Source organism: Asparagus officinalis, chromosome 2 (genome assembly GCF_001876935.1).
Source record: "Asparagus officinalis chromosome 2, Aspof.V1, whole genome shotgun sequence".
Taxonomy (NCBI): Eukaryota; Viridiplantae; Streptophyta; class Magnoliopsida; order Asparagales; family Asparagaceae; genus Asparagus; species Asparagus officinalis.
Genome location: NC_033795.1, coordinates 77,355,905 through 77,369,000, shown reverse-complemented (window position 1 = coordinate 77,369,000; position 13,096 = coordinate 77,355,905). Strand labels below are relative to the sequence as shown.

Genomic DNA, 13,096 nt, shown 5'->3' with positions numbered 1-13,096 from the left:
CCCCATTTGTGGCCCCCACACGATCAGAAAATGCATCTCCTGCTTAATTTGTGGCCCCACGCGCTTTTCTAATTTAAGGGGCCCACATAAATTAGAACCCGGGAGATATGAGAGAAGGGTATAATTGGGTTTTTAAAAAATTTAAGGGGGCCCACATATGTATGTATTGTATTTTAGAAGTTGGGTTTAGAGATAAATACATAAAGTTATTTGGGTTCAATGATACAAAAATAAGTTATTGGGTTTATACATAAATCATGGTAAACAATTGGGCCTAAAAATAAAAACCCTTAAAGTTTAAAATGAGGACGACAAATGCAATCCCTTTTACTGTGGCCCAAAGGACGGGAAATGGAGAAGGAACAAATGGAGCACAAATTGTATACAAGTAAAAGACTTGTTGGCAGAACTCTAGCTGAGTTTGTAAACTGTCTATGAGTAGTACTCCAAGATCTCAGGTTAAACTCTTTTGAAGAGCACTCATATAAACTTAATTTTCTAAAATACTCGAGACCGTGCGTGGGGTTGCCCCTTAGCCACATCCAAAGGTATGATAACCATGGTCCCAAAGATCGTGGGAGGTTCCCCGTAAAAAAAAGTAAAAAAGATAGCATATCATCTTAAACAAATTGAAGCTAACAGAGGATGTACAAAAGTCGAACATTACAAAATCGCATACACCTCCACAGTACGTCTGAGCCTTTCATTATTAGTGCATTCATTCCATTGATACTCCGGGTATACATAATTTAAGCAATTCAAACAGGAGAGCGTAGTTATAGACCTTTATTAATAGAAACAAGTCTTCCCTTCCAGAAACAATATGCTTCACATTTGCAACACACAACATAAAGCTGATAATACAGCCAATATTGCCAATTTTTGGCAACATAATCAAGAAATATTCGATTTCAATGTAACAACAAGGATCAAGAATCTCACGAGCTCAATAGCTGCTGGGGTTGATCTTAAAAATTATTGTGGGGTGGAAAGAAATAAAACCACCATCCTCTTCAAAGATGCAAATCAAACTACAACAAACATACAAGAAATCAGTCCAATGGATTGATTCATTGTGATGGCTTCAGAGCTTTGCCTGGTAGTATGTTATCAGGAAGTATGAGCTCTGGTGGGACTTCACGAACTACTCCGAGCATTGAATCGTACTCCTCGTCTCTGTGAGCAAACTTCTTGCGAAGCGCCTTCTCAAACTCGATCTCATCAAATGTCTTTGCATTTTCAGCAGCATGGACCTGGGCAAGATTGACGTAGTTTACTGCTGATTGGGAAATGAACGCAATCTCTTCTTCAGTGAGATTCCTGAGGAACTTTGCTGGATTACCAGCCCAAACCTGTCATTTGATCTTTAGATTTCTTTAATTGGTCAACAAAAACTTCAAGCTCATAGAACATCAAGTGAAATGATTGAGATATTAAATGAAACCACCTATTTCCTTCTAGGACACATTTTATTTCTTTCTAGAAAAGGTCTAAAAGAAATATGATTACTCCTTAGACGAATATCTCATAAAATACTAGGAATTTTAATGGTCCAAAGTACATATGAACTAAGAATATCTATGACAATGAGTCAACCAGGAACCATAAGAACATTTGCTTATTGAATCATGCGCAAAGAAGTATATGAGAATAATCTGATAAAGTTATATATCCTAATCTTGTGCACCAATCAACATGCAATAAAAACTGAAAAGATCACAAAACAGAAAAGGAAAAAAACACTGTTCTTTGAGGGTTTTAGACTATCGAGAACTAAACGCGTAAAACAGAAAACGTTGCATGTGCTTAAATACTGGAAACAGGTCAAGATTTCAGTTAGACTCATGTTAGGTACAAAACTACAAATACAAAAACAATATGTTTGCCAATCTCCACTACAGGTTCAAGGAGTTCTGCTGCTTTGCAAGAGACCCATATATTTCAGCATGGTTATAAAATCCAGAACAGATGCACGCTTTTTTTTCCTCGAAAAATTGTTCAATAGAAAGTTCCTCCAAACATGTCATATTTGAACTGAGGCCGTACTAAATTCAGACCACTTTTAGAAACAATGTACAGTTCATGACCGAGGAAAGATCAAAATCTCAAACAAAATGTTCACGTTGTACAATTCTTTCACTTTTTTATTATCAGGAGAGTTTTACTTCTTCCGTCACATAGAATTCCATGGTACACTGTCATGTGTCTAATCTAATGAAATGTATAATAATTAAACAGATAGCAAAAAAGATGTAGAAATGCATATTGCATATAATAAATGCAAACGTTATTGACATCTGTAATCAATCAATTGGATACAAATGAAGACATCTAAACCAAAATAAATAAAATAAAAAATATTTATGCAAAATTATCTGCTGAAATAGCTGCAAATATATTAATCTGCAACAATTCAGGGCACTATGGTTCTATTTATGACAGAAAATAGATTGAGGAGTACCTCTCCACAAGGGATCCTTGTATTCTGTCTCACAAGGGATCCAGCAGCAACCATGCCATGTTTTTCCACGACCACCCCATCAAGCAGTGTAGCACCCATACCAACAAAAGCTTCATCCTCAATAGTACACCCATGAAGAACGGCACTATGACCTGATAAATGATCTCTCTTATCAAAGGCCTCTTTACTAATCAAAAAATAAATCCATCATTTTCAAGTTTAGACTGTGCTTGCAGTGATTAAACTAATTGAAAAAGAAACCTTCCATCGCTCCAGTTAAAAGCATTTTCCCTGACATTTTTCTTCTATCCGTTGTCTTGCAATGTGCCTTGAAGATGAATAAATTTGTTGTTGCCTCTTATCTTCTTTGTTTTACAGATTCATTCAAGTTAACAAGTTTTAGAGTGTATGTACTGTATGTAATAGCGTAAATGAGCTTTTGCAAACAAGGAAATTCCCCATGTAAGTGCTCAAAGAAGTTATTGTTATTTATTTAAAAAATAGAAATTGAAAAATTAAAACATCCATTGCAGCCTATAGTAGTAAATTACGGTTTATTTTGATAGCTTGGATATTAAATAGTGCACTAACTGGATATTTGAAATTGCTAACAGTATAATAGTGAACTGTGATATTTGGATAACAGTGGTCTAAATGGTCTGGAAAACCATGATTTGATTGAATATACAGTACTTCCTAAAATTTGAAGCGGATCCAGTGGGTGTTTCATTTTCTCATTCAGTTGCCCTACTATAGTTATTAATACATCTACTCTATTTTAGCCCTACCATAATTTGTTTGACTCGAAATATATTGTTGACTCATAAGTCTATGTCAGGACGACAGATGGTACTGGAAACTAAATTAGTAAATAGCAGAGCGTTCGCTTTGGAACTCAGCTCCATAATCAACTCTATATTATTTTTCATAGTAATTTGGGGTGTGGATTTGATTATAGTACCTTGCTCTTTTTCTGTGTGGGGATCAGCGTGTTTTTTCCCCTTTATCTTTTTCAGTATAGTGTGTTGTGTGTCTGGTGGGTGCTTTTTTTTTTGGGTGGGAGAGTGTTGTCATCTCTTGCCTGCAGTCCAAGTGCTCACATGTGCAGTGCAGGTTAGTATTTTAATGTCATAGATTCAATTGGATCTTTACAGTAAAAAGAAGAAGGGAATAAGTCTGCACTTACCAATAGTAACATTATCTCCAATAATGGTTGGTAATACCTTCCCACTTAAATTAGATTTTGCTACATGAACTAGAGAGTTGTCCTGAATATTAGTTCCAGATCCCACCTTGATGTTGTTAACATCACCTGCGCAAAAAATAAAACAATTTCCATTCAGCAAAAATAAAATAAAATAAAATAAAATAAAAGCATCAACTAACAATTGTTCACTAAATGAAACATACCTCTTAATACACATCCATACCAAATTGAGGACCCCCGTCCCACTTGAACATCTCCAATAACAGAAGCACTTGGAGCCACAAATGCGTCCTTGTCAACACTGGGTGCTTTGTCAAATATATTCATAAGTGTCCGATGCCTTGACACTGAAATATAAGACATTGATATCCATGAATTCAGAAAATGAAACCACTTGTCCATAATGAAGAATGACACTTCTAGATGAATGAGATATATTTTCAATGATGGTTTTTTTATTAAAAAAATTGCATTTTGTTTCATGCATATAATAAAGCAAAATATATCATATATGTACACACATATTTATAAAATCTACAAATATGGTCATATGCTTATATCTAGATTTTGGACACTTAGTTCATGTCTATAGATCATAGCTTTCATAAGATGGTTTAATAATTTCATACACTTGCAACCTTTTTCAATATACCCGGTCTGTGTAGAACATAGAATTGGATGATCCAGACGGGTCTAAAACTTAGCCTTAAAAGTCACAAATATTAGGGATTCACATGTGGCAGTGGCAATGTGGGTCGCACACTTGATTGTTCAAGGTTGTGTTACAAACCTCTTGAATAGTAAACCACGGTCCACATGACAAGAATAAACATAGTTGCTCCTTTTATGCCAAGCTTAAACAGATTTCTGCTTAGGCGGTTGTGCGAGAAACAGTCAAGCAAGCAACCTTATGTGCCAAGTTGATCAATGTTTGCCTGTTAAGCCAAGGAGGATTTTGAATGGATGGTTGCCACCGGGAATGTATACATAACACAACATTTGGATTTTGTTTTATATGAGTAAAGAACACACTCCAAAACATAATCTGATAATCATTTTAAATGTAAGTTTTACACTTTTAGCTATTATGCTTGTCTACGAGCAAAAATATAAGAACATTAAACAGAAGGTAGCTAGTGCCTCCATTAAGCAATATATATCTCCATGATGATCATAGCAATTAGCAAAGGTCTCAGCCACTACACCAGAACTCCAATATTGTGGGGAAGGTTGAGGGCTATAAGTTTAATATTCTAACATGTCGTCGTAGGTTGAGGGCTATAAGTTTAATATTCTAACATGTCGTCGTAGGTTGAGGGCTCTTTCATGGGGCGAAACATCAATTCACACATCAATATTTTCTTTTAAATCCACTTTAGAAATTTGTGGCTAGTAAGATTCAAACCTGAGTTGCTCTCTAACACCATGTCAAAGGTCACTGCCACTACACTAAAACTCTGAAGTTGCAGTGCCGGTTAAAGGTTAATTTTATACCTTAAGAACAATTAAGGAATATGACAACCTCAAACATATGTTATTTTGCTCGTGCAACTGAGGCACAACCTTTATTATTAATTTATTATTAAAATGTATCATGCATCTTGGACTATTAAGACTTATATTTGCCTAAACTCTCATAGATTCAAGGACCTTCTCCATGTGAACACTCTATATGCATAGTGTACACAGAGAAAACTATTTGTCATGTCGAGTGACAGGCAAAGAGATACTATTAAGTACTATCTGCTGCAATCCAATTCATACCTTACACATGAAATCAGGGTAAAGGATCATTTTCTTTACATACTATTTGCTGTTTAGAGTGGGCTTGCAGTTGACACTTGACATGCATCTCTGTACAAGATCCCAGCTTTGCAGTATTAAATAAGGATTAACAATTTGCAAGATGATCAACTAGAAGGTCATTAAAACTCAGTAATTAAGGACAAAAATGGAAACTGACTATAGTTCTGGTTTAAATTCATCTGGACTTTGATACCACCCAATTATTATTATTATTATGATCTCTAGGGATAATCAGGAACTGACATCAATTTCCTTCTTCAACAACTGTTCCCCTACATATGCTAAAATTTTACATGCATTGCCTCTATAAGAATGAGTACATCAAAAAGACTAAATTCACATAGAAATCAGTATGCTCTACAGTAGAATGAGCACAGACTTAAACATAACAGGATCCGGAAGGTTCCCGTGTTACCTTGTATAAACAAAATAGGGCTTGACTATTTGTGTCCGATGGAACTGGCACCAGACATACATTGGCAACAGTGAGAAGGGTTTAAGTTGAGCAAGAAGTTTATAAGAAAGACAACTTAACACAAAAGATTGAAAGCGAATAAGCATCTTATCGCATCAAGGTATTGCTTCGTAGAGTACAGAAGTGCAAGGTAGCTCAAAATCCGAAAGGTTAGAAGCAAATGTTGCATCAAGTTCTCGTTTAGGGTGATAATAAACACAATTTAATTTCCAAATGTTGGTTAAAACATAGAAATTGTGGCACCAAGTTCATGGTTCATAATGAATTTAACAGTTAAGCAGATACAAGTAGTATTATCGTTCCTTGTTTTGCATTATATTAGCTCGCTCCCACCTCTACAACTGTATAGACAAGAACACACCACCAATAGAACAGTACTTGGTTCCACCAGAGAAATTGTCATCCTAGATGGTAAGACTATAACAACATTTTATATGAAATACCATTAGTAATTGTTATGAAGAATCACTCTCCAAATCTCAAGCACAATCACTCTCAAACAATCTCTACAAGTCGTAGAAAAAACCAATATTTCACAGATCATAGGGGCACATATATAGATCAGACGATATAGGTGAATATGATCCTCAAAGTCGCTGCTTCACTGGACGAAATCAAATTGGATTTGATCCGATGGGTAGTTCCCACCCGACAAGTATTGTGATGCTCGCTGGACTTGCGATTAGCCCCTCCAAGCATGAGTTCCTATTTGAGTTTTGTCCTCATCTCCGTCGGACAATGGGAACCCAAATCCTATTGGGAATAGGGCCTTGCATCTAGGTTAGCAACTAATCACCAACCCAAACAAGAATACTGCGTCCAGGTTCGCATATTTGCAAATTTGAGTAACTCCATAGCAGTAATGTTCGCAAGAATGAAGGATTAAAATAAGAAATTATCTGAGTAATCTCAGAGTCAGTGGTAACAAGTTAGATTCCCATGACTGCTCGTTCACCAATACTCATTCTAAATTTCTTTTAAGTTGAGCTGAACAAATCAAGGCGAAATCTTTTCATCAGGGACGCCCTACTCGAGGTCCTACGGCCTAATAAAACCAATGAAACGAGCCCGATTAGGGCTTCGGTGAGCAGGAAGCTTACATTGTTCATGGAAGTAGTAGTTGCCCTGGAGGCGGGAGCCGAGGCGATCCATGGCCTGCCCAGTCTCCCGAATCCAGAATCCCACGGTGTAGATCGCCTTCCCCAGTGTCCCCATGATCGGCCACTCTTTGATCAAATCCCCAAATCGTGGGGTTTGATTTGGGGAATTAGGGTTTTTTTTTTCTTTTTTTTTGCGTGGGGGATTGAGATGAAGCAAAGGGGGTACTGGTGGCTGGACTCTGGGGGGAGAAAAGGGATGACCAACGGGTGTGTGGTCCGTGCGATGCACGCGCACGTGTTGAGATAAAAGAAGATAAATTTCACAAAATTACCTTGAAACATTTTAAAGGCTTTTCACAAAATTATGAAAACGAAACTATACGTGTTGGAGAGGACTATCATAAACTTCAAAAAACCAAGAGAAAACTATCATATCATATATACTACTGTTAAACTACCACAAAATAAACAGTCGATATTTATATATGTTTTATGATGGATTTTCAAAGAAAGTCATAAAGTTATCGTGAATTTTATGTTACCTTCAAATAATCGTGTTGTACTTTCAAGTTATCATCATAAAACTATGATTCGGTTTTCCGTGGATTTCTTCAAAGTTTCCGGTAGTTTCTCGTGATTGCCCATGATTTTGGCTTCACTAATTAATGTCTCCATATAAATTGCATTGGCTAATTGATTTTTTTTTTCCTCTCCACCAGGGAAAAAGGAAGAAAAAAAGAAGTTTACATAAAGAGGAATGATAGTTGTTGAACTGTGATTAATATATTGATGGCTAGAAATGAAGTAATTTAATTTTAGATCCGGAGGAATCTAAACTTTTTGGATTTAAAGATGAAGAATCTATTTGTGAGATTGTGACGTTTTACGAAAGCTTTCTCATTTTTACACTATATATAAAAATCTCGAACTTAGTACGAGAGTCAATAGGTAATGTTGCTACCATTTCACTCTTTCTTTTTATTTTTTGTTCTTTCTCGGTTCGACGAGAGAATTTCTCCACTATTGTAGAAAAATAAATTTTTGCGGGTGCTTCTCTGGAGAGTTGAACCCTAGACATTGGAATACTACTCATAGGCAGCTTATCAATTTGGCTAGACCCTATTGGGTTCACTTTTTTTTTCATACCCACTTGTTTATACAGCCCATTATGCATAATGGGAAATTAGAGGTCAATTAACTTGATAGATCTAAGTAAAATATCAATCACTTTGTTAGAGAAGCGTGGTAGAACTAGAGATGTTAAATGAGTGGGTATGAGTTTTAACTGGACGGGCCATAAATGGGCGGGCATGTTTTGCCCATTTACCCATTTATGGCTCATTTAACATTATTTAAATGAGCGGGTTTTTGCCCGCCCATTTAATAAACGGGTCGCCTATTTGCCCATTTAACTATAGTAACTATATATGTATAATATTTTCGGGGTGTTTTTTGTAAACTTTTAGGGTTTTTTAATAAACTATTATAGGCTTTTTGCAAACTTTTGGGGAGCTTTTTGCAAACTTGTTTTACCGTAGAACCCACCGTGGGTGACCTGGATGATTAGAGGTTCCAATATGACTATCACGATTTTGGGTTCGATTCCAAAATGAGTTTTTAATAAAAAAATACGCTTTGTGGAAAGCGTGGTGGGCAAATAACTCACGTTCTTAGGGTTGAAAGCTGGCTAAGAGGCTAAGAGCAGCTTCCACCAAAATTTTAAATTTTTTTTAGATGAGGGTAATGTTGTCTTCTTGGTAAACTGCCACGATCATCTAGCCTCTACAAATAATAAGATGATATTTTTGTCATTTCATATAACTCCCTTTTACGGGAAAAATTCTTTTCCCCCTCCAGATTACTCATTGCAAAACCGTAAGCATACGTGTTTCCCTACTCTATTCCTCATCCCTTTCTCTTGTACAAAACAACTTTCACCAAAAATTTCTATAAACAAGGATATTTGTGTCTTTTTCATAAACCACCATGGTCATCTTGTCACTTCAGATTATAAGAGGGGTTTTTTTCATAGAGATATGATGGGCTCAAATTAAAAGTTCTCAAATTAATTTCATCCCCAACATATTATAAAACGGAACCAAACCATCGAAGTTTCATCAGTAAAATCTACGTAATCAGTTCGGAACAAGAAAATTCACCGGAATTTTTTATTTAAAAAATGCATAAAATCATAATTTTCGGACAAGTATTGGTTTTTAATAAATTAAGAGGTAATAGCAGGTCAAAATCCCAACATTGGCACTTCATTGAAAATACAGATGTCAAAGAAAATAATTTTTTTAAATGCAGACGGAAGCCCAAATTAGGAACCCATCCAAATGCAGGCCATTAAAGAGGAACGGGCAAACTACGGGTCTAAACCCGACCCGACCCACTTACACACACAGGAAAGAAAATTCGACCGTTGAGGATTCGAACGAATTAGACCGTTAGAGCCCACCGCTTACCAAAAACTAAGGAAAATAAAAAGAAAGTCCCCAGTCCAAAATCATCTCCTCGCTGTATAAAACATAACCCCCTCTCGTAAAAAAAAGCAGTAAAGAGTTCGAAAGAACAAAGAGAGAGAGAGGAGAAAAAGGAGGAATTTTGATCCTTCTCTTCTTTGCTTTCGAGAAGAAGAAGAAGAAGAAGAAGCAGGAGCAGCCATGGCCACCAAGCACCAAGTCGCAGTTCCTCAGCAACAGAGAGGTAATCTCAAATAGCCCTCTTGGAGATTCTTTGTTTCTTGCTGTTACATTGATTTGGTTTTTCTTTTTTTTTTGTTTTCCAATCAAATTCTTTGATGGGTCTTCATCTATTCTTAATTTTTTTTCTTGTTCTTTCTTTGATTTTGAAGGGTTTTTGTTCTTTCCTTCAAATTTCAAGTTTTAATCATTTTTGGGATCGTTCTCTGTAATGGGTCTTCATCTGCTTCACATTAGAAGCCCCTTTGCGTTCCTATTCCGCTAATTTTTGCTAATTTTGATCGTTATGGTGATTTTGTTTCTTGGGACAAATTTCCTGCGATTGTGATGTTTGATGGCATGTCTCTTCGATCATCAGGTGGGATACCGAAAGGAAAGGCGAAGAATGCTGCTCCTGGTCCTGATGGAAAGGCCCGCAGAGCCCTCGGAGATATTGGAAACCTCGTGCCTGCCCGCCCTGCTGTCGTCGAAGGAAAGCCATTGCCTCAGATTTCTCGGCCAATTACAAGGTGGTCTCAAAACCCAAACCATGTTTTTCTGCGTAATTCTTGTCTTATGTTCTTGATCCATAATTTGAATGCATCTTTTCTATCAGAAGCTTCGGTGCTCAACTCCTCGCAAACGCCCAAGCTGCGGCCGCTGTCGCAATTGAGAACAAGGTAAAACCCTATTACAACAAAGAATGATGGATTTTTTTATAGTTTTGCGAATAAATTTGATTCGATTCTTGTTGGTATCTTTGTTGTGATGTGCAGAAGCTAGTAGATCTTGCTGTTGATGGACAAGCAGTTCGAAAACCTCGTGTTAAAGAAACCAAGCCGAAGGCCACAGTCAAGCCCAAGCCTGAGGTTGTCATTGAGATCAGTCCTGATTCGAATGAGACCGCGAAGAAGAAGAAGGTTAACACGATGAGTTCGGTCCTCAGTGCTCGTAGCAAGGTAACAAGATCAAATCTTTCTCATTTTGATTCAATTGTGATGTTGACCTTTTGAACTTATTTTTGGATTCCGCTTGTTCTTGTTACAGGTTGCTTGCGGAATTGCTGAGAAAGTCAAAGACCCTGTAGCGGATATTGATGCGTCAGATGTTGATGATCAGCTGGCGGTTGTGGACTATGTTGAGGATCTATACAAGTTCTATAAGCTTCATGAGGTTTGATTCTCTATTCAATTCAATTCATTAGCGATCTGTCACTTCTTTTATCTTGATCATAACTGTATTTATTATTTATGTGATGCAGAATGCAAGCAGGCCTCATGACTATATGGACTCTCAGGTAGAGATTAATGAGAAGATGAGGGCCATTCTCGGAGATTGGTTAATTGAAGTGCATCATAAATTTGAGCTAACTCCAGAGACTCTATATCTTACATTTTATATAATCGATCGGTATTTGTCGATGGAACATGTAGTGAGGAGAGAACTGCAGCTTGTAGGGGTGAGCTCCATGCTCATTGCCTCCAAGTATGAGGAGATTTGGGCACCACAGGTATATATAATTTCCCGTAATTTTTAGTACTTTTTCTGAGTTCCTTTTCAATTGTGCCTGATATTTTCGAATCACCTTCAGAACTTGACAAATTCCACACATTACTGAGAACTATCTTCTGAGTACTATGAATCCTAGATTACTGATGATAATTATGGTTCTCATCATTATTGTTACTATTATTCAGCTGCATATCTTTGTAAATCAGTGTAATTTTTCCTCAGTACTGAAATAGCATAGCAAATTATTATTGAATGTGTACCCTGAAAAATGACTAGTGAACCGTACTAATTGTGTGCACAGGTTAAGGGTTCTTGTGCATACCAGCAAATATTTGAGTTATTATCAGAACTTAACAAATGCACAAACTACTGAAAACTATCTTCTGGGCATCACAAATTACTGAAAACCTGAAATACCATAGCAAATTATTTATTGAATAGATGACTTGCAAAACTGATAAGTATAACCGTACAAATTTTGATCACAGGTTGAGGATTTCATATGCATATCAGACCGAGCTTACAGCCAAGGCCAAATACTCGGCATGGAGAAATCAATCCTGAACAGACTCGAATGGAGCCTAACCGTTCCAACTCCATACGTATTTCTCGTGCGATTCATAAAGGCTGCAATGTGTGATAAAGAGGTAAGAAAAAAAATCTGGTTCAGTCTATATCTATCTTGATTCAATCTTAAATGCTAATAAAGCCCCCATTTCATTTTATCCATTGAAACAGTTAGAACACATGGTCTTCTTCTTTGCCGAGTTGGGTCTGCTACAATACTCTATGATCAGATACTGCCCATCAATGGTTGCTGCCTCTGCAGTCTATGCAGCTCGATGCACTTTAAAGAAGACTCCATTGTGGACTCAAACTCTCAAACACCATTCTGGATTCTCCGAGCCACAACTATTGTATGTTCTTTTCTTCATTAACGAGTCGTCGTGTTATATAACTAGTTCGATTTTGTTGTGGGCTGATGATTGAATTTGGTTGCAGGGATTGTGCTCAGATTTTGGTTAACTCTCATTCGGCTGCACCAGAGAGTAAGCTGAAAGCAGTGTACAAGAAGTACTCGAGCGTCCAGTTTGGAGCTGTGGCGTTGAATCAACCGGCAGTGAAGGTGTTCGAGGAGTTGAAGGCTTCTTCCGCTTTGCTCTGATTGGTGAAATTGTTACTGACGATGAAGGGTCTGAGTGAGTGTGTATTACTGGCAACATATTTTGGTCCTGACTGGGGGAAGGATACAAGTCATCTATTGATGATAACCACAGGATTGTTTGTTATATCTTTAATATTCTTTTCTTAAGATTAGTTAATATTTGAATTGAATTGGTTTCAGCTTGGTCAAGCATCTTCTGAGAGGAATAATTTACTTCAATGTTTTCAATTGAATGCAAATATGGCTTTTAGTTATTTCTTTCCAATACATCTTCTTTCAGATGAACCTGCACCAGATTCTTATCTTTTAAACTGTGGCAGTCTCTTTGGTTACATCTTTCAGTAATCATGCAGATTCTTTTCGAAGTGACTAATTAATACACCTTGTTTTTTTTTTGCCAGATTCTTTTCGAAGAGATTAATATTTGAAGAGATTAATTCAATTTGGTTCTCTTTATGAGGAATTCATTACTGCTTAGTTTTGCAATTGAATGCAGTATGGGTCTTAGCTAATTCTTGTTGAACTGTGGCAGTCTCTTTGAATACATCTTTCAGTAATCATGCAGATAATGTCTACACCAAACACTAATCTTTTAGGCCCTGATAAATTGTTATTTGCATATATAATAAAATCATGGGTATGCAAAAAGCAAAACTTTATTACAAGTCCCTAATGTTTAGCCCGAT

The 13,096-nt window shown here is 36.7% G+C and overlaps 2 protein-coding genes across 2 annotated transcripts; one reads left to right on the top strand and one right to left on the bottom strand.

Moving 5' to 3' along the window:
* Positions 758-7,281, bottom strand: LOC109831687 (gamma carbonic anhydrase 1, mitochondrial-like). Its single transcript, XM_020399066.1, has 5 exons — positions 7,050-7,281; positions 3,872-4,015; positions 3,648-3,773; positions 2,462-2,613; positions 758-1,352 (listed from the first exon to the last, which is right to left on the bottom strand). The coding sequence occupies exons 1-5, from the start codon at positions 7,162-7,164 to the stop codon at positions 1,071-1,073; spliced, it is 819 nt and encodes a 272-aa protein (XP_020254655.1). The 5' UTR covers positions 7,165-7,281; the 3' UTR covers positions 758-1,070.
* LOC109831686 (G2/mitotic-specific cyclin S13-7-like) lies at positions 9,572-12,670 on the top strand. The gene is made up of 9 exons (XM_020399065.1): positions 9,572-9,758; positions 10,113-10,263; positions 10,350-10,413; positions 10,510-10,692; positions 10,781-10,906; positions 10,995-11,243; positions 11,734-11,892; positions 11,984-12,162; positions 12,248-12,670. Exons 1-9 carry the CDS (start codon positions 9,716-9,718, stop codon positions 12,408-12,410), a joined length of 1,317 nt encoding a protein of 438 aa, XP_020254654.1. The 5' UTR covers positions 9,572-9,715; the 3' UTR covers positions 12,411-12,670.